Below are 18,839 nucleotides of genomic sequence, written 5' to 3' on the forward strand. Positions count from 1 at the left end.
CTGTGATGGATGAGGCATGGGTATTTCTTACAAAAATGAAATGCTGCTTTTCTTATTTTATACATAATTCCTTTCACTGGCTTCATAATTTGCATCAGCAACACCCAGTGTAAAATGAAACTGTGACACCCTCTATTAAAAAATTTGTTGCTAAAAGTATAGAAAGCAAGTTTTCTTCTTTAGCTTTCTATTTAGGTTTATTTATTATTATTAATTATTATTATTATCATCATCATTAACTGAGACAAAGTTTCACTCTGTAGCCCTAACCTGAAACTTATTATGTAGCTTGTGACTGGTCAACTTGTGATGATCCTCCTGCCTCAGCCTTCCAAGTGTTGCGATTACAGGTGTGAGCCTCCTGGGTTATTTGTTTTCTTGGATAGGAAGTCTTGTTACAGAACCCAGGCTGATATACAGCTCACCATTAGTGCTGGGATTGCAGGTTGTGTCCTGGCTCAGCCATGGAGTTTTAAAGACACATTTAATGTTGCTTCCCTAAAGGTGCATAGACACTTACAGAAGAGTGAAGATCTCACAGTGATCTCCTGCTACTCTAGGTACCACCTGCTGCTGGACTCCTCCTCCTGTCTTGGCACTGATAGAACACGAGGAAGAACCAAATGATTGACCCTGGAAATATTCTTTTGGAGCCAGTGTCCCAAGGCTCAAAGGATAAGGTGCTTCCTGAGGATATATAAAAATTATATTATATATTATATATATAATATAAATAAAAATATTTTATTATAAATATATATTTATTCAGTGATTATGTATATCTAAAATCACATACACACATCACTGAATAAATGCTACTAGGATAGGAATTGTGGAGCCTCGAAAGTTATGATAGTAAAAGTTCTCTGGAAAGACAGAACTAGAGCACTGATGGAACTGGATTTTGTTAAGCATCTAATGGTTAGAGCAAGATGGACTACAGCCTCCAAGTCCACACCCGAGTACTGAGTCTCTACGTAGAAACTGACAGCTTCCTGGGCGCTCCTTTGTCTGAGGACTGGCAGCTGTTAAGACCATGCCTGCTGTTGTAGGTTTTCCAGCTAAGCACCACATCTGTTCCACACAGGAGGAGGCAACAGTCCCATTTATAGCTGAGTAACAGAAGCCCAAAGAGGCCCGGTCATCTCACACGTCAGGTATGCCTGACTTGAAAGTGCCGGCTCTCAGTGACTGCGTGCAATTGCCCAGTGTGTCTTGTTCAGTGGAACCTCAGGACTTGGAACAGCACCTGGCAGGTGGTAAGCAACTGTTAAGTAATGAATGAATAGATCTGTAGAGTTTAATAGATGCAGAGAGAGTGTGTGTGAAGTCAATTTAGTGAATCAACTGTAAGTTAAGATAGGGTTATGAGTGTGTGCCTGTAACCAAACAGGTTTTGGATATGACTCAATTACTTTAGAAAAGCTGTCTTAAGTTCTAGAATTAACTTATTATGTAACTTGGGGTTTATACCTTGTTCTGTTTCTTTTACTATAAGCTGAGAGTTTGACCTGAGTTGGAGGCCAGAAAACATTTTCTGTTTAGGTGTTTTAGATTTTGTAGTAAATATTTCAGGTTCTGTTGCAATTACTTCACATTGTCATTGTAGTGGACAAAAGATGTAGACAATTTATAAATATTTCAATAATCCCTCATTCGTAAAAAGAGAATAGCCTGAATTGGCTGCTCTTCCAGAGGTCCTGGGTTTAATTCTCAGCACTCAAACAGTGGCTCATAAATGTCTGATGCTTCCATTCTAGGGGATCTGCTGCTCCCTTCTGGCATCCTTGGGTACCAGACACACAAGCCACGTACAGACAGACTTACATGCAGGTAAAATACTCATGTACATTAAAATAAATAAATCTAAAAAAAAAATAGTCTTCTGGATTTGGCTCAGGAATTGCAGTTATAATTCTTGGTTTGGATAACTTCAGTGGCTCCCTTTCACCTTGACTTTGCATGATTTAATGATTTAGAATCCATTATGTTGAGAGTGGGAATTTGCTATCATCATTGTACTGCTTGCATTCTTTGTAAGAAATATTGTTGATTGATTACAGGGTTCTCTCTGATGAAAACAGTGGTTTTCATAGTCAACCAGTCACTAATCACAAACAGAAAGATCTAGATGTGGAATTCTCATTTTGACTCTCCAAGAAACAAATATTTAGAAAATTCTAGAAACTCTGTTGGCACTGAGGAGGGTAGGAAGGAACAGAGAATGGGAAGTGCAGAAGCTGTGTGGGAGGAAGTGAGAACCAACTCCTGAGCAGCCAGTAAGCTTGTCCATGGGTGGAAGCCAGGCCCTCTACTTCCTTCTTACAGTCTCTACAAGTTTGCAAGTGCATCTCACTGGCCAGAGTTACTTGGTGCATGTTAGGTTTTCTTCCCTTTTCTTTGGAATCAATATCTAAACCACTGAATAATTTATGTATAAAAGGATCTGCCAATAGCTGGCTCTTGAATTAGAGAATCCTTTGTGGAGCCCAGCATATAATGCAAAGCCTTTTCATGTATGTTTGAATTTCTACTCTTTGAGAAACGAATGGGAAAATTACAAGGACCATCAAATCTCAACAGCATGACTGCTTAAATAAGAACTGAACAATGAAAATACCAGTTGGTATGCCCCTGTGGAAGGGGGAAATCCATGGGGCTCCACCCCTAGATGATTAGGTACAGGAACTTAATGACTGCCAAAGGAGGAGTCTTCGCCATGGGTGAGCCCAATTGGCTATCCAGTATCAAGTGGTCAGCCCTAAATGCGTATACACATGAATAACATCAACTGGACTCAGAAGGTTGTATTAATACACCTACTTATTTACATGTAGAACAATAATAACCAAAGAAAAAGAGGCCAAGAATTTGAGAGGGAGTTGGATGGGAGGATGACCTTGGAGGGAGTAGAGAGAAGAGGTAAACTCTATACATGCAGTGCATGTGTATGAAATCTAAAAAGAAGGCCCCATGATGCAGAGGCAAGGCTCAAACTTTGCAAACTTTGGGTTGAATTCTACAGAGAATGATGTCTGTCCTAATAACTAGAAGCAATTTGTACACTCAAATTGTAGCACACGATGGATATCATACACAATGGAATGAAAACACAGCAGCCATAGTTTTTGCTGATATCTGATGCCTGTGGAGAATTTAGGGGTAGGAAGAATTGCTTCAACAACTCAAATGACACCAAGGCTCAATGCTGATTTCACTGATGAGTAAGAGGCCTTGCCTCTCTACTCTAATCCACTTCAATGATCTTGAGTAGCAAACGATGCAATTCATTCATTATTTTAAGGGTCACTTCAAATCCTTAATCACAAGACCAGCCCCAAGTCATTTCATGCCTAAGAAACTGAGCTCCAAAGAGACTTGCTGAAGGCAAGGCCCTTCCCTGTACAACTTCCATTTGTTTAGGGATTGCTTTCCATGTTTCAGTCATGGACTAGGCACTGGGCAAGCAGCAGTGCAAATGATTTGGCAGAAATAAACATCAGTTGGTTGAGCCATGAGTCATCTGCATCCTGAGAAGAAATTTGCATTGGGCAATATAGGTTTCGAAATCCCTGAAAGTCCAGAAGCATGAGAAATAGAGGTTTATTGCAAAGTCTCAGCAAAGAGCCCATGCCTGATGTCTTAGCTTCCTGTTAGTCCTTTTGTGACTGGCACTTTCTGCTATTCTCTACCATCAAGAGCAATAGGATTGGGGACTTCAGAATGCTCAGGGCTCAGGCGGTCACCTGGAATTTACAAACCATCTTCTTCCATTTTCAGCTCTCTGGTAGTTACTCTGCTGGCCTCATGGTCCTGCCTGAAACAGAGATTCTACCACATATCTCTGTAGTATCAAGACTTCTGTGCTGTGGCTAAGCTTCCTGCCTAGGCAATAGCAGCTGGGCGGGGCCAAGCACATTCCATTGGGGCCACACCTACTAGTAAAGATATAAACAGTGATACTTGGGACTGGTCATCAGAGCCGCTCTGCCTTCACTATGAAGTCCAGCGGCTTCTTGCCTTTCGTGGTGCTCCTTGTTCTGGGAATCTTGGCATTCCGGTCTGTGGAAGGAGGTAAGGATGGTGAGTTGGAGTTGCTTTGGTCTAAAACTTCCTGGAGTGTCAGACAGGGAGGCTCCTGATGGTTTGGGGTATGTTTCCTTCTGGAGGCTGCTTCTCCGCTTATTCTGGACCTCCCGGGGGCGTCTGTGTGTTGCTGGGGTCTGAGGTCTCTGTGAGGCTTCATGGCATGTAGAAATGCTCCTCTCATTACCCAGCCATCCTGTCAACTCTGGTCTCACTCTGTTCCTGTCCTTGTCCTTTAGCCTTTCTGTTTCTGCCTCTGGCTTTATATCTCAGCATCTCACATGTTTGCTCCCTTCGTATTTGTTTCTCTTGGTCTCTATTGTTCCTACTCTCCCCTTCTGTCTTTGGTAATCTAGTTTAGCCCTGCGGTGGAAAAACTTGAGTGGGAACCTTGTGCCTTTTATCTTCAGTCTGTGACTTCTCCTGGTTACTTATCTTGTAAAACTCTTGGAATTTTTTTCTCCCCTAGATCAGTCAGGTATCTCTCCTTGAAGTTGTGGGCCATTGGGCTGAGGGTCTATATTCTTGAAAATGGTCCATTGTCTAGAAATTATGATAAGATATTTCATACTCTCCTAACATCTTGATCTTCTCTTTAGGTGCTATTAAAATCGGAGCCTGCCCTTCTAGAAAGCCTGCCCAGTGCCTTAGGCGTGAGAAACCGCAGTGCGGTAGTGACTGGGAATGCCCAGGGAAAAAGAGGTGCTGCCAAGATAGGTGTGGTATCAAATGCCTTGATCCTGTTCCCATTCGCAGACCAGGTGAGCCATCAGGGGAGCTAGGTGAAGAACGAACCTCAAGACCCATCACTGAAGATGATGGGATTGAATGAATGAATGAATAAATGAATGAATGAATGAATGAATGAATAAATGGGTCCTCCTAGGCATCATTGTTTTTAAGAGCTGTTGAGACCAACATGTCAGTCAGTCAAGGCATCGTGCTGTCACTGGCAGGAAGAGCCACCCACTTGTCTGAAGCAGTCACTCTGTAAGAGTAATGGCTTTGCAAGTGATGACCTGGGCACTGGGGATTCAGATAGCTTGATGGAGAAGCCATTCAACCCTTTCGGGACAAGACAGCTGGTCACCCTCACCTGGAGGACAGATGTTAGAGAGGAACCAGGTGTTATTTCAGGAGACACACCTGGGAGGAGGTGATGGAGGTGAGGGTGGATGAGATGAGCTTCCTTGCTCTGGCTGGAGAGGTTGGGAGAAAGAGGCAGAGATGTGGTGCCTAAAGCTTAAGACATCTGACCTGTGATTCTCTTCTCACCAGTGGCAAAGAAGCCTGGGAAGTGCCACAAGTTTAAAGGAAAATGTCTGATGCTTAATCCTCCCAATAAGTGTGAGCTCGATGGCCAGTGTGAGGGCAACTATAAGTGCTGCCCTGGCATGTGTGGGAAAATCTGCCTTCCTCCAGAGTAAGGTAAGGTGTGGGCTTGGGTAGATGGATCTCATTTTTCTTCAGCTCTTCTCTGCTTCAAGGCTCTGGAGGTCAAGGCTTATGAGCCGGGAGGCTCTACTCCAATAAAGAGCCTCTGTCTGCTTGTCCTTTAAGGGAACTACTATCTCCTTTATTTTAGGACGAAGCTTAGGATTGCCTGGGGCTTTGATTCTACTGCAGCCTGTCTGGGTAAAGGCCGAGAGTGAACGGCTTTCTGAGTCTCTTTATCTACAGAATGGAAAGGCCGAGGTTGAACCGTTTTGCAAAGCACTATGTGCATTATTTGTTATCCCAGTTGCTTACTTCATGGTGTCTCTGGTGAAAGCACAAAGGATAGGAATGATTCAAGGAATGTCTACTTCAGTGCTCTGAGGTTTCACAATGAAAATGGGACTTGACCTCATTGTCCTGAAATCCTAAATCCTCACAAGCACAGCCCCACTTTGTCGTTTGATCGCTCAGCCAGCCTCCTTATGGGGACCATGTGGAAATGATGTGGTTGGTTCCTGTGTTGAAGGTCTTATCTTATTTTCTCTTGTAGCCTGGTTCCTGACATTTGGAGACAGCTCTGGACTCACTCTGAGTGGTCTGGAAACTACTTTGCTCCCTAGCTCCCTGGCTCCTTGGTTCCTGGGCTCTTAGGTTCCCAGGCTCCTAGGCTTGGATCCTGTGGAGAGGGTTTACTTGCGCTGTCAACATCTCCTTTTGGCACATGCACAGCATTCAGGAGGCCTTAAGGAAATGCTGCTGGAGAGCATATAAATAAACACATTTATTTCCCTAAGCACACCCTGACTCTGTGACTCACTGAGGGGAGGGGTGTGGCAAGAATCAATAAGGGACAGCTTGTGGATGAGGCCTCCTTCTTACATTCATGATGGAGAAGGACGAGGATTCCAGGCCTGGGCAGTCTTGAATTTACAGTGTGGCTCTAACAGCACTGACTCTGTGACATCCAGAAAAGTTCCTTTACTTTTAAATGTCATTCTTTTATTTACAAAGTGGCCAAAGAAAACATGTTCTTACAACGTGCAGAGCATCAGAGGTCGCAGAGGTGTGCAAGTGTGTTCAGTACTCCTGTAAAGCACACATCACGGCCACTTATTACCACCTGGTGTTACAAAGACTCGGTACGTGTGTGTGCACACGTGTGCAGACGTGCTTACCTGTGTATGCATTGGAAGAACAGAGTAGGACACCAGGCATCTTCCTCGGTCACTCTCTGGTTATTACATTTGTTTATTTTAGAGTCAGGGCTTCTCCGTGTAATAGCTCCCTGTGTCCTGGACTCTGTAGACCAGGCTGGCTTAGAACTCCCAGAGATCCACCTGCCTCTGCCTCCCGTGTGCTGAGATCAAAGGTGTGCACCACCACGCTTGGCTCTGATTATTACCTCGAGTTAGGGTCTCTTGACTGAACAGCAAGCTTCACCAATCAAACTAGCCTGGCCGACCAAACAAGTGCTCAGATCTCCAGTCTCTGTCCTCCAGTTCCTGGGGTTATAGGCAAATGCGCCCCCACCCAGCGTTTCATGTGGGTTCCGGGGATCTGAACTGAGTACCGCATGCTCGTGCAGTGGGTGCCTTATTCACTGACCCATCTACCCAGCGCCCTGCCCCCATCTTTATAGTTACACTGAACATCCTGCAGAAAAAATGACAGCTTCCCATCAATGCGTGCTCTGAGGGTGGCTGTGATGGTGCTAAGCAAAATGTTAAGAATTAGAATCCACCGACGTTTTGAAGTAGCTCAAACAATTTGCTGTGAGACTAGAAATGAATACACAGAGAAATGTGCCTGAGACTATGTTTTAAAAAAATAATCTATATTAAGTTATAGTTGGAAACAGTCAGGAAAACCCTGTTCTCCAGCAATGTACAAGATATTTAAAGCAACACAGGATGCTGTACCAAATGGGGCATATAAAATAAGGAAAATAAGGAAGAACATGGCCATGCTTCTATTTCTATTTTTAATTTTGTATGTGTGTGTGAGATACATTCTAATGTAATTTAGGCTGGCCTCAAACTTCTGGTGTTCCTGCCTCTACCTCCTAAGTGTTGGGCGTGTACATGACACCATGCCTAACTTAAATATTATCATTTTTGTATGGCAATTTGTAACACTTAACAACATTAGTAAGATAAGATTCATCAAAGTTGCTGGGCATATGGCCTATATAGAATTCTTGAGCGTTTAAGTCATCAATCAGACATAACAGATATAAAGAAATAAACTGTGCAAAAAAAATCCATAATCAATAAAGTTCTGACAATGTTTATTGAATTAATCAGTATTCTCTACCAGTTATTTGGTTTTGTTTTTCCCACATAATTAATTGCTTGATTCATGTCTGTTCTTTTAAAATTGGCAAGTTACAATTGTGAATATTTGTGGATTACAATATATTTCTAAATTTTAATTGACAAGTTACAATTGTGCATATTAACAGGATGTGATGTTTTAACATCTCTACACAATATGGAATAATTAAATTAATTAGCTTAAATAATTAAGCTAATAAGCATAAGCATCATCAGGGTTCTCTAGGAGATCAGAAATGATAAAATAAGAAATCTGAGGGATGTGCATTGAACGTATGACAGGAGTCTACTGAGCGCATCTGAAAGACTCTAACTAGCAGTGTTTTCAAAGCAGATACAAAGACTCATAACCAAACCTTTGGCAGAGGTACAGGGAATCATATGAAAGAAGGGGAGTTAGTATGATGGGGAAAGAATAGGAGCTCCACAAGGACCAAATATATCTGGGCACAGGGTCTTTTCAGAGACTGACATTCAACCAAGGACCATGTATGGATAAAACCTAGAACCTCTCTGATTCTTGTGTCTGCTCCCGGGGGCTCTTTTCCTTCTGTTGGGCTGCCTCACCCAACTTTGTTGCAATGGTTTTTGTTTTATCTTATATTGAATTTTCTTTTCTTTGGTTGCTATCTCCCAGAAGCCTGTTCTTTTCTAATGAGAGGCAGAAAGGGAGTAGATCTGGAGGGGAGGGCAGGTGGGAAGAGACTGGGAGGAGTAGAGAAAGAGAAAACTGTAATCAATATATACTGAATGAGAGATGAATTTACTTTCAATAAAAAATAAAAAAATATATTAAAAGGAGATTTATTAGATTGGCTTACCCAGTGTGATCTGTGTAGTTCAGCAGTGGCTGGCCTTACATTGGGGAGGCTGAGAACATAGTAGCTCAGTGCACGAAACTGGATGCCACTGAATGCCAGGAGGCCTCCTGGGCTGGGGCACTGCTCTGTACTCCACATTGGAAGGCTGAAGATCTTGGGCTTTGCTGTCAGTGAAGGAGGACAAGCAGCAGCGGCAGCGGCAGCGGCAGGGGCCTCAGGAGCACCAGCATATATGCATGCACTCACTTGCAAGAAGCAAAGCAAACGCACAAAAACAAACAGCTTTTCTGTCGGACACTTTGTATCCAGGCCAGTGACCAGATACGGAAACTGAGGCCCACTCTGGGCGAAGGTCTTCCCCCCCTTAGGTTAGTTAAAAACCATCCTCACACCCCTTCTTAACCGCATGTTTCTTAGTTGATCCCAGATCCAGTTGACAACAAGGTTAACCATCATACATGCTGTAGGCTACACCTCGGAAAAGCATTCCTTCTGTCTAACAGAAACTGTTCGTGCTTTGGCCAGTGTCTCTCCATCTTCCAGACTCTCTAACCACCATTCTTTCTACTTCAACAAATGCACCAGTTACACAGTTAGCATGCGAGTGAGAGTATTTGGTGTTTGTCTTTCTGTAGATGGCTGGCTTCCCCAACTACAATTCCCTCTAGGTTTATTTGTATTATTGCAATAACAGACTTTTACTTTGTTTGAAGTTTGGATAGTATTTAACTTTAAATACCACACATCTTTGTCTTCTCTTCTGCTGATGAGCACTTACCTTGATCCCATGCCTGCTGCTCTAACAAATACGTGTGTAGACAGTGCTTCACCGCACTGACTTTGCTTCCATTTGCATACACACAAAAAAATAGGATTACTGGACCTTATGGTAGTTCTATTAACTTTTTTTGAGTGTGTGAAACAATGGGTGCTTTTACTATATTCTTTTTTAAAAATTTATTCTTTTTTTTTCTCTTAGCATAGTTTTGAATGAATTTAATAACAAAAGGTTCATGCATATGTAGGCAGTAGAAATAGACATGGAAGAGTTGACTACATTTTTGCATTTGTTTAGATATATTTTTTCCTTTTTTTTCCTATGCCTGTTTATTTTTTTAAATTTTATTTTTTTCTTATCAGTTACATTTTATTAACTCTGTTTCCCAGTCCCCATCCCCCAAGGGAGGAGCAGTCCTGTTAGGCCACAGAGGAGGACTTTGCAGCCAGTCCTGAAGATATCTGATAAAACAGGGTCAGATGAATAGGGAGGAGGTCCCCCCCCATCAGTGGACTTGGAAAGGGGCAGGGTGGAGATGAGGGAGGGAGGGTGGGATTGGGAGGGAATGAGGGAACGGGATACAGCTGGGAAAATTTATTCTTTTATATTCACTCTGCAGCTCTTGCTGGCCTAGAACTTGCTGTGTAGACCAGGCTAGCCTCAAACTCATAGAGATCTAGAGAGCTATATGTCTCTGCCTCCCAAGTGCTGGGATTAAAGTATGAGCCATCACATCTGGATTTTATTTGTGTCTCACTTCTGGAGAAACCTGTAGACCGTTTTCCAAAATGGCTGTAGCAATTTACACCTTTGTCAGCACTACTCCCAAGGATGCTCCATTTTCTACCTTCTTACAAATGCTGGACTCACCCTTAGCCAGCAGTCACCCCAATAGATGTGCATTGGGACTGGAGTTTTACTTTGTGTTTCCATAATATTAGTAGTAATGGATATTTCTTTCTTATAGTTGTTGACTATTCATGTATAATTCCTGGAGGTATCCATAACCAGGTATTTTGTTTATGTTTAAGTTTTGTTGAACAAAGCAGGGGAACAAAGGGTTTAGTTGGCTTACATGTCTTGGCTCACAGTCCATCACTAAGGGAAGACAGGACAGAAACTCAAGGCAGGAACGTAGGAACGGAAGCAGAGACCATGGAGGATTGCTGCTTACTGATTTGCTCTCCACAACTTGCTCAGCTCCCCTTCTTCTACAACCAAGGACCACTTGCCCAGGGATGGCATCTCTCACAGTGAGCTGGGCCCTCCTATATCAATCGTTAATCAAGAAACTATTCCATAGACTTGCCAATATGATACAGGGATCTTCTCAGCTGAAATTTCCTCTTCCCGTATGACTCTGTTGTGTCAACTTGATGTGCAAACACATCATTAAACCACCTTTCCTTTCTTGTTTGTGCCCAAGTTCTCATGTTAATAATATTACCATATAAAATACAGCCCCAAATTGGGCCATTTCTTGTTATTGTTTACGTGTTTGAATATCAACCTCTCAAAGAATATATGGTTTATAAATATTTTCTCTTTGTACAGATCACAGACTGTAAATTTAGGTGTGGCCAGCAGAGGCCTCCAGTGTACAAAGAAGGAACAATACTTGGGTGACGATGGCTCGGGTAAACATTAGATGCTCACTCAGCAACAGAGTTTACCACAGGAATAAGTCCACAGGTTAGACTGGCCCTTCCACCTCCATGCCCAAAACTGAACCATAAAGGAACTACTCTAACCTTATCCCTTTCTTTCTTTCTTTCTTTCTTTCTTTCTTTCTTTCTTCCTTCCTTCCTTTCTTTCTTTCTTTCCTCCCTCCCTCTCTCTCTTTCTTTCTTTCCTCCCTTCCTTTCTTTCTTTGTTTCTTTCTTTCTTCTTTCTGAGAACTTGTGATTCCCTCTTTTTATTTCATATTTAGCAGTATTTTTATTTTATTTTTAAAAATTATTTATTGTTTTCTTAATTACAGTTTTTTTCACTTTGTATCCCAGTTGTAGCCCCCTCCCTCATCCCTTCGCTATCCCACCTTCCCTCATCTCCTCCCATGCCCCTCCCCCAGTCCACTGATAGGGAAGGTCCTCCTCCCCTTCTCCCTGACCCAAGCCTATCAAGTCTCATCAGGACTGGCTGCATTGTTTTCCTCTGTGGCCTGGTAAGGCTGCTCCCCCCTCGGGGGGAGGTGATCAAAGAGCAAGCCACTGAGTTCATGTCAGAGACAGTTCCTGTTCCTATTACTAGGGAACCCACTTGAACACTGAGCTGCCAAGGGCTACATCTGTGCAGGGGTTCTAGGTTATTTCTATGATATCCTTGGTTGGAGTATCAGTCTCAGAAAAGACCCCTGTGCCCTGTGCTCTCCTTGTAGAGTTCCAGCCCCCTCTAGATCTTTCTATCTCTCTCTTCTTTCATAAGATTCCCTGCATTCTGCCCAAAGTTTGGCTATGAATCTCAGCATCTGCTTTGATAGTCTGCAGGATAGAGTCTTTCGGAGGCCCTCTGTGGTAGGCTCCTGTCCTGTTCCCTGTTTTCTCCCTCTTCTAATGCCCATCCTGTCTGCCTTTCTGAATGAGGATTGAACATCTTCCCCAGGGTTCTCCTCTTGATTGGCTTCTTTAGGTGTACAGATTTTAGTATGATTATCCTATATTATATGTCTAATATCCACTTATGAGTGAGTATATACCATGTGTGTCTTTCTGCTTCTGGGATACCTCACTCAGGATGATCTTTTCTAGAGCCCACCATTTGCCTGAAAATTTCATGATTTCCTTGTTTTTAATTGCTGAGTAGTATTCCATTGTGTAAAAGTACCACAATTTCTGTATCCATTCCTCAACTGAGGGGCACCTTGGTTGTTTCCAGCTTCTGGCTATTACAAATAAGGCTGCTATAAACATGGTTGAATAAATGTCCTTGTTGTATGGTTGAGCATATTCTGGATATATGGCTAGGAGTTGTATAGCTGGATCTTGAGGTAGCACTATTCCTAATTGTCTGAGAAAGCACCAGATTGATTTCCAAAGTGGTTGTACAAGTTTACATTCCCACAAGCAATGGAGGAGGATCCTCCTCTCTCCACAACCTCTCCAGAATGTGTTGTCACTTGAGTTGTTGATCTTAGCCATTCTGATGGGTGATTTCTTATATCTTTTTCTCCCTGCTTCATCCCAGATCCTTCCAACACCCCAACACCAGGTAGGAGAGAGAAAGAGTTATTGGGAGAGGGGGCACAGTTCTTTTAGCTGCTTCCTGCTGGTTCCTTGGAGCCAGTCCAGTCCTCATTTCAGTAGATCTCCAACTTTTTGTCTCACAAGAGCAACCAGGAGCAGCAAGGTGGAAGCAGGAGCAGCATTTTTCTTTCTCCCATCTACTTTCTCGGCTCTGGCACTTATTCTCTCTCCAGAGTCCTCAGATTTAAACTATCTGCAGCTGCAAAGAGTGCCTCTCAGAGTTCACCTGAGGCAAATAGTCTGCTGCTGTGGATGATCTGAATCAGTCCCACATCCTGGAATCAAAACAAAAACACAACTCTCTCTTCCTCCATGTGTATGTATATATGTATATATACACGCACATATATATTGCTGAGTCCGTTTTTGTCGATTGGGTGTATATGGCTTCATGAATGAGAAATTAATTCTCCTTTTCTCATCAGACAGTAGTTGCTTGTAGTTCTTTCTTTAGGGGTGTGACTCCACAAAATTTTTCTCCTTCTACATTAACATGTCTACTGATATTGCTATCATTCTGGTCTTGTCTGTGCAGCCATTACTAGAATAGGCTTCTTCACTGCATACTTCCTGGTGCTCTGGCTCTTACAATTTTTGCACTCTGTCTTCTGGCATGTTCCCTGAGCTATGGATAAAGGAATTATGATGCAAATTTATCTGTTGGGGCTTGGATTCCCATGGTCTGTGGATCCCTGCTTTGTGTCCAGTTGTCTTCTGTGATGGTCTCCATTTACTGTAGAGAGAAGCTCATTTGATGGGAAGTGGCACCTACTCTTATCTGTGGGCAGAAAGATAAGATTTAGAGAAATTAGGCTGTTCTAGCAAAGCAGTGGTAGTAGATTCCTTTTCTAAAGTCCACGACCTCATTAGCCCCAGGAAGTGGCTACGTTTCTAGCGGCAGACATGATTTCCCTCCTGCTGAGTGGGCCTTACGTCCACTGAGACAGCTGTTGGCTGCCACTGACATGTGGGTGCCACTTATAGCACCTTACGGATGTCTTTCTAGGCTGGTTATTGCTGAGGTATAGCTGTTGCTTCAAGTAGGCCTGCTTAATTGTTTCCTGCCCTTGGCAGCTTGCATAGTATTTTCTGGAAGCATGGAAGCTAGCCTGCAGGATAGAGGCTTTTGTAATAAACCCATGAGAGGAAGGTATAGATCTTTTCCATTCTAACTTTGTTCGTTTGGATACTCTTTATCCATTCACTCAGGACTTCATTTGCTTGCAGCTTCCTCCACTCGCTACAATTGTACTTTACAACAATGGAAACAAAAGGCTGAGCTTTATTAATTCGTGGTGTAAGTAATAACAAATTGCACCACAAATGTATAAATATGTTTATTTAGATGATACGTACAGTTTTAACTAATAAGCAGATGCAAATGGAGACCACTGAAAACACTAAGGGTAGCAATTCAGGAAGTGACAATGAGTCAGGCAGCTCTCTCTTTCTCTACCAGGTACTCACCTCACCAGAGAATTCCTTTCATCTTCCTGAAGTTTGTGCCATGGCATTTTCATTGGTGTGGATATTGGGAATTGGTCTTATGATGGGTCAAGAGAATCCTCACAGACTGCTTTTAAACTTTGATAAAAAGTTTATCTCATCATTAGACTTGGTGTTTAGTTGGTTAGTGAATGTATTATTAATTAAAATCAGAATTTTTTTTTAAATTTTAGTTTTGTAATATTTTTAGCTCTGTTTGGAGCTGGGACAGGACAGGAGAGTGTGTCTTTTGTGTTTTTACTGTTAGGTAATTTTATGCTTTTGGCATTTTCTGTTTTTAGGTCACGAGGAATGTGGGAGTTTGCCAATCGGTTTCTCTGTAGTACAGATATTTAAAATCACCTGGAGAGGAGGGTATATTGCCCAGATATTCACCTCCATTACCACTGAACTTCAGTTACACAAAAGGCCCCAGGAACTAGTCTCTAAAATAATATGAAGAAAAACCTTCAGAGCTTCAGGAGACATTAAAGCAGAAAACAGAACAAAATCTGTGTGGAATGTCATTTGAAAAAGTAGACACTGTGACATTGCTTCCCTAGTTCTGAATGTAATCCATTCAGTAGGACTTGTCCATCAGCCTGACAGAGGCCCTTGCTCCAGGCCTCCTCACTGGCTGGCACAGTTGCCCTCAGGTCACAGGCCTGGCCTTGGTGGGTCCTGTGTAGCTGTGCTTCACGACAGTGTATCAAAAGGAAATTTGAATTCCTCCTCATTATCCTCCTCTGCCTTCCAAGTGCTTGCTCATTTCTTATTTTCAAAGTAAGGTGTATTAATCATGATATAGTCAACCTGGGTCAAAAATCTTCTGTATGTGAACTGTGTTATCAGAAAGTTAATATAATGCAAGAATATTAATGTGTAAATGGTGTAAGAGATATGTCCATTTCAATGGGGAAAATTGTAAGGAAATATGGGCACATGTTCTAAGAATATCCAGAATTGAGCCAAATATCTTCTGAATAGGAAAAAAATTCATGTTTCATCATGCCTGTGTTCACTGAAGACACTGTAAATAGCCCATCTGAACCTAGAGTAAAGAATGGCCTAACCTTTATAATTAAAGAGATGGTCACACCTTCTAGAATCAAAGTGATAATTGTCTCTGGACTCTGAACATATTCCTCTGAGCTATTTTGTAAGGACAAGTTTTTTGTCATTTCTCCCATTCAGAGTCACAATTTTTTTTTATTTTTTTGCCTCTAGTATCAGACATTTTCTGAACAAATGTTTTGTCCTCTGTCTCATGGCTATGAAGAGACACCATGGCCACAGCAACCCTTAACACAACGAAGCCTTTAACTGGGGAGTTGCTTATAGTCTCATAGTCCCTGACTGATCATTATGGTGGAAAGCAGGCAGGCATGGTGCTGGAGCAGGAGCTGAGAGTTTTACATGGAGAGAGGGAGGGAGGCAGGGAGGAAAGGAGAAAGGCAGGGAAGGAGGGAGAGAGAGAGAAAGAGAGAGAGAGAGAGAGAGAGAGAGAGAGATGGGCTTTTGAAACTTCAAGTCTCACCCCATCTATACATATCCTACAACAAAGCCACACCTCCTAATCCCTTTGAACTAGTTTATCAACTGGGGACAAAGCAAGCAAAGGTATGAGCCTATGATGGCCATTCTCATTCAAACCAGCACAACTAAGTAACTGCCTGTAGAATCACAGAAGTGTAATAATCTTACTTCATCCAGTGTCCAGAGGGTAAGGTCCATTATTAACATATTAGCATCTCCATGTAGGAACAGAGGACTTAAAAGATTGGATTGAAGACAAATGTTTCTGTAGTAGATTGAGCCTAAGCCAGTGTTTTTTATTTCTTCATTCTGGTTTATGCCTTCAGAGGACTGACTTTCTCTGGAATCTTCCTTGGATACTGGGAAGGGAGGGTGTTTGGTTATCAAATCTTACATTTGAGACCACCTCACCAATAATTATACTTGTTCCATTGACCTGTCTCTGCATCAATAATACTGTTTAGCTCATTCTCTCCTTGCTAAAGTAGTAGAAGCCTTATCACATCACTCTTTGGGATGTTTGCATCATAGAGAACATTGGAAGAGGATCACAATATTAGAAGCAACTTCAGTAGTATGTCACTGTGGACTGATGGGATAGGATGAATCTCTTCACGAGAGATTTCCCTACAGCCTATTGGAAAACATCACTGACGTTTCTGGGATATTCTTAGTTTCTGAAGTCCCATTAGGAAAAGGGCCACAGGGGAGATATAGGGTTGGCCTCAGGTGGGATGATGATGACTGATAAATTTTTGACTGCTAAATTTCTATCCAGAAATGTAGAAATATATCTTTGATTAGTATTTGCTGTGGTGCTCCAAGAATGTTTCTTTTATTTTGTAATGGTCAGAACTTTTAAACCTGGAGGAAATTCTAGATCAAAGAAGTTCAGGCCAAGAGTTATTTCTTTATTAGAAACCCAGTGCATGAGGAAGTTTGAAAAGTCCAATATTAAGCAATTGTGAATAGGAGTTGTTGCTAATGGAGCCAAGCTCTGGGACCACATGGGAACCTATATCTTGAAAATACTGCAGACTTCTCTCAGGTAGATGATTTCTAGGGAAAAAGGACAATTAGTGGTATGAGTACTCTAAAGAGTCAGGGTGGACATGAGAGGTTGATTCCAGCTGGGTTAGCCATTCCAAAGTAGAATGTGAGGTTTCCAACAGTAAACCACCTCCTATTACTCCTGTTGCTTGCTTTCTCTTTAGATGACGTGTTACTAAAATTCACAACTGCAGAGAGTGTTCTTTTCCTTCTGTGTGGTTTATACTTTCTTTCTTGACAGTGTGAATGTCCTATGCACACCCATGGCTCCTTCCTCTTGTGTCTGCTCTTCATCTCTCCTGCATCACCAGTGGCGAGCTTTCTTTGTAAGGAAGAAAGCTTTCTTTGTAAGGGAAGAGCTTTCTTCCCTATACTCTGCGTTTAATGACAGAATCAGGCGGTTTCTATCCTTTAGTCTATTTATGCTGTGGATTATATTTATTGATTTACACATGTTGAACCTTACCTGCATCTCTAGGCTGAAGCCACTTGATCATAATGGATAATGTATTTGATGTGTTCTTGAATTTGATACACAGGATTTTATTTATTTATTTTTTTGTTTGAGAATTTTTGCATCTAAGTTCATTGGAGATACTGGTGTATAATTTTCTTTCTTTGTTTCTCTTTCTTTCATAGTATGAGTGGGGTAAAGTTTATCATAGTAATCAGTTTTTACTTTCCAACCTAGTGTCATTAAGCACATTCACAATGCCCCTGTTTATCATCAGATATTTCATCATTACAGCCCAGCTCTATCCATCACTCTCTCATCCAAACTCTCACAAACACATTCTTTTATCTGTCTCTATGGGTCTCATTACTTTGGGTACTTTATATAAGCCTATTAGTGCAAGATTAATTCTAAACCTTCTATTCCTGCCTCTTCTCATTTCCATTCCTATTCAAAATATCAGGTTTTTATTTATTTATTTTTATTTTTTATTTTTTTCAAATAAGGTTTCTCTGTACAGTCCTGGCTGTCCTGGAACTCACTCTGTAGACCAGGTTGGCCTCAAAGTTAGAGATCTACCTGCTTCTACCTCCTAAGTGCTAGCATTAAAAGTGTGCACCACCACTGCCCAGCAATAATGTCAATTTTTAAAGTGAGAAGCAAATTAGGAAGAATTTCTGGACACTTTGAGGCAATCAACATGGGAGAAAAATCCAATGAATTAAAAAAAAAAAAGGCATGAACCACTCAGCCAGATTTTCCACATCCCTCTCCAAGGTCTGTTCTGGTGAGTTTCCCTGAGGCCCCCTCCTACACCCAGTTCTAGCTAGGGTCCCACTCAGTGTCACAGCCTTGTTTGTCCACCCCAGCCTGCGCCACAGCCCACCTCTAGACTTAGGAGAAACTTTGAAAAGGACTCAAGCTGAAATGAGCATGAAATTGATAAATCTGGTAATTCAACTAGAAAACTCCAAGAAAAGCCTTACAAGTAGAATGGGTCAAGCAGAAAATAGAATAACAAGCCTCAAAGATAAAGTAGAAGATCTATGCCAAATAAACAAGGAATATGAAAATTAAAAAAAAAAAAACACAGAGGAAAAGACATTATAGCCTCCAGCCACAGGGCCCAGAGACCTCTGAGCTGGAACTGGCCTGATGCCTCCTCTCTGAGAACCAGCTTTTATGGTAATGGAGGTACTGTGCAAATTTCCTAAGGAGGGAAGCAACCAACAGTCCTAGCCAGCTATGATGCCTATGAACCACAACGATGGCCAGCACGATGTGATAATCCTAAGGGTGCAGTAGTGGTACACACACCTTGGTGGGAACCAATAGTTTTCCAGTTGGGTTTGGGAACCACTCAAGTAGAAGAAAACCATGCCTGGTACTGTAAACCTAGCTAACTACCCCGGGTTAGTGAAGTCATGGATCAAGGAGGAGAACCTACAACTGCTGGGTCATTGCCCTTCAAGACTGCAGGCAAAGCCAGGCAGGAAATATATAAAGCTAAGCTCATCTCAGCTCTCAGCCAAGAGAATCCTGGCAAGATGAATACCACCAGCTTCTTCTTCTTTACATTGTTCCTCGTTCTAGTGGCAGAAGCAGCAGCGAAGAGAC

The 18,839-nt window shown here is 42.0% G+C and overlaps 1 protein-coding gene across 2 annotated transcripts; it reads left to right on the top strand.

Annotated features, from left to right (window-relative positions):
* Positions 1-3,957: 3,957 nt before the first annotated feature.
* Positions 3,958-6,319, top strand: Slpi (secretory leukocyte peptidase inhibitor). Of its 2 annotated transcripts, none has more exons than XM_055596234.1 (4): positions 3,958-4,083; positions 4,686-4,847; positions 5,365-5,514; positions 6,074-6,319. In XM_055596234.1, exons 1-3 carry the CDS (start codon positions 3,999-4,001, stop codon positions 5,511-5,513), a joined length of 396 nt encoding a protein of 131 aa, XP_055452209.1. In that variant the 5' UTR covers positions 3,958-3,998; the 3' UTR covers position 5,514; positions 6,074-6,319. The 2 variants fall into 2 exon arrangements, with proteins under 2 accessions (XP_055452209.1, XP_055452210.1); XM_055596235.1 differs by having other exon boundaries at positions 3,958-4,074.
* Positions 6,320-18,839: the final 12,520 nt, after the last annotated feature.

Source organism: Psammomys obesus, unplaced genomic scaffold (assembly GCF_907164565.1).
Source record: "Psammomys obesus unplaced genomic scaffold, mPsaObe1.curated_primary_1811, whole genome shotgun sequence".
In the NCBI taxonomy this organism is placed as follows: domain Eukaryota; kingdom Metazoa; phylum Chordata; class Mammalia; order Rodentia; family Muridae; genus Psammomys; species Psammomys obesus.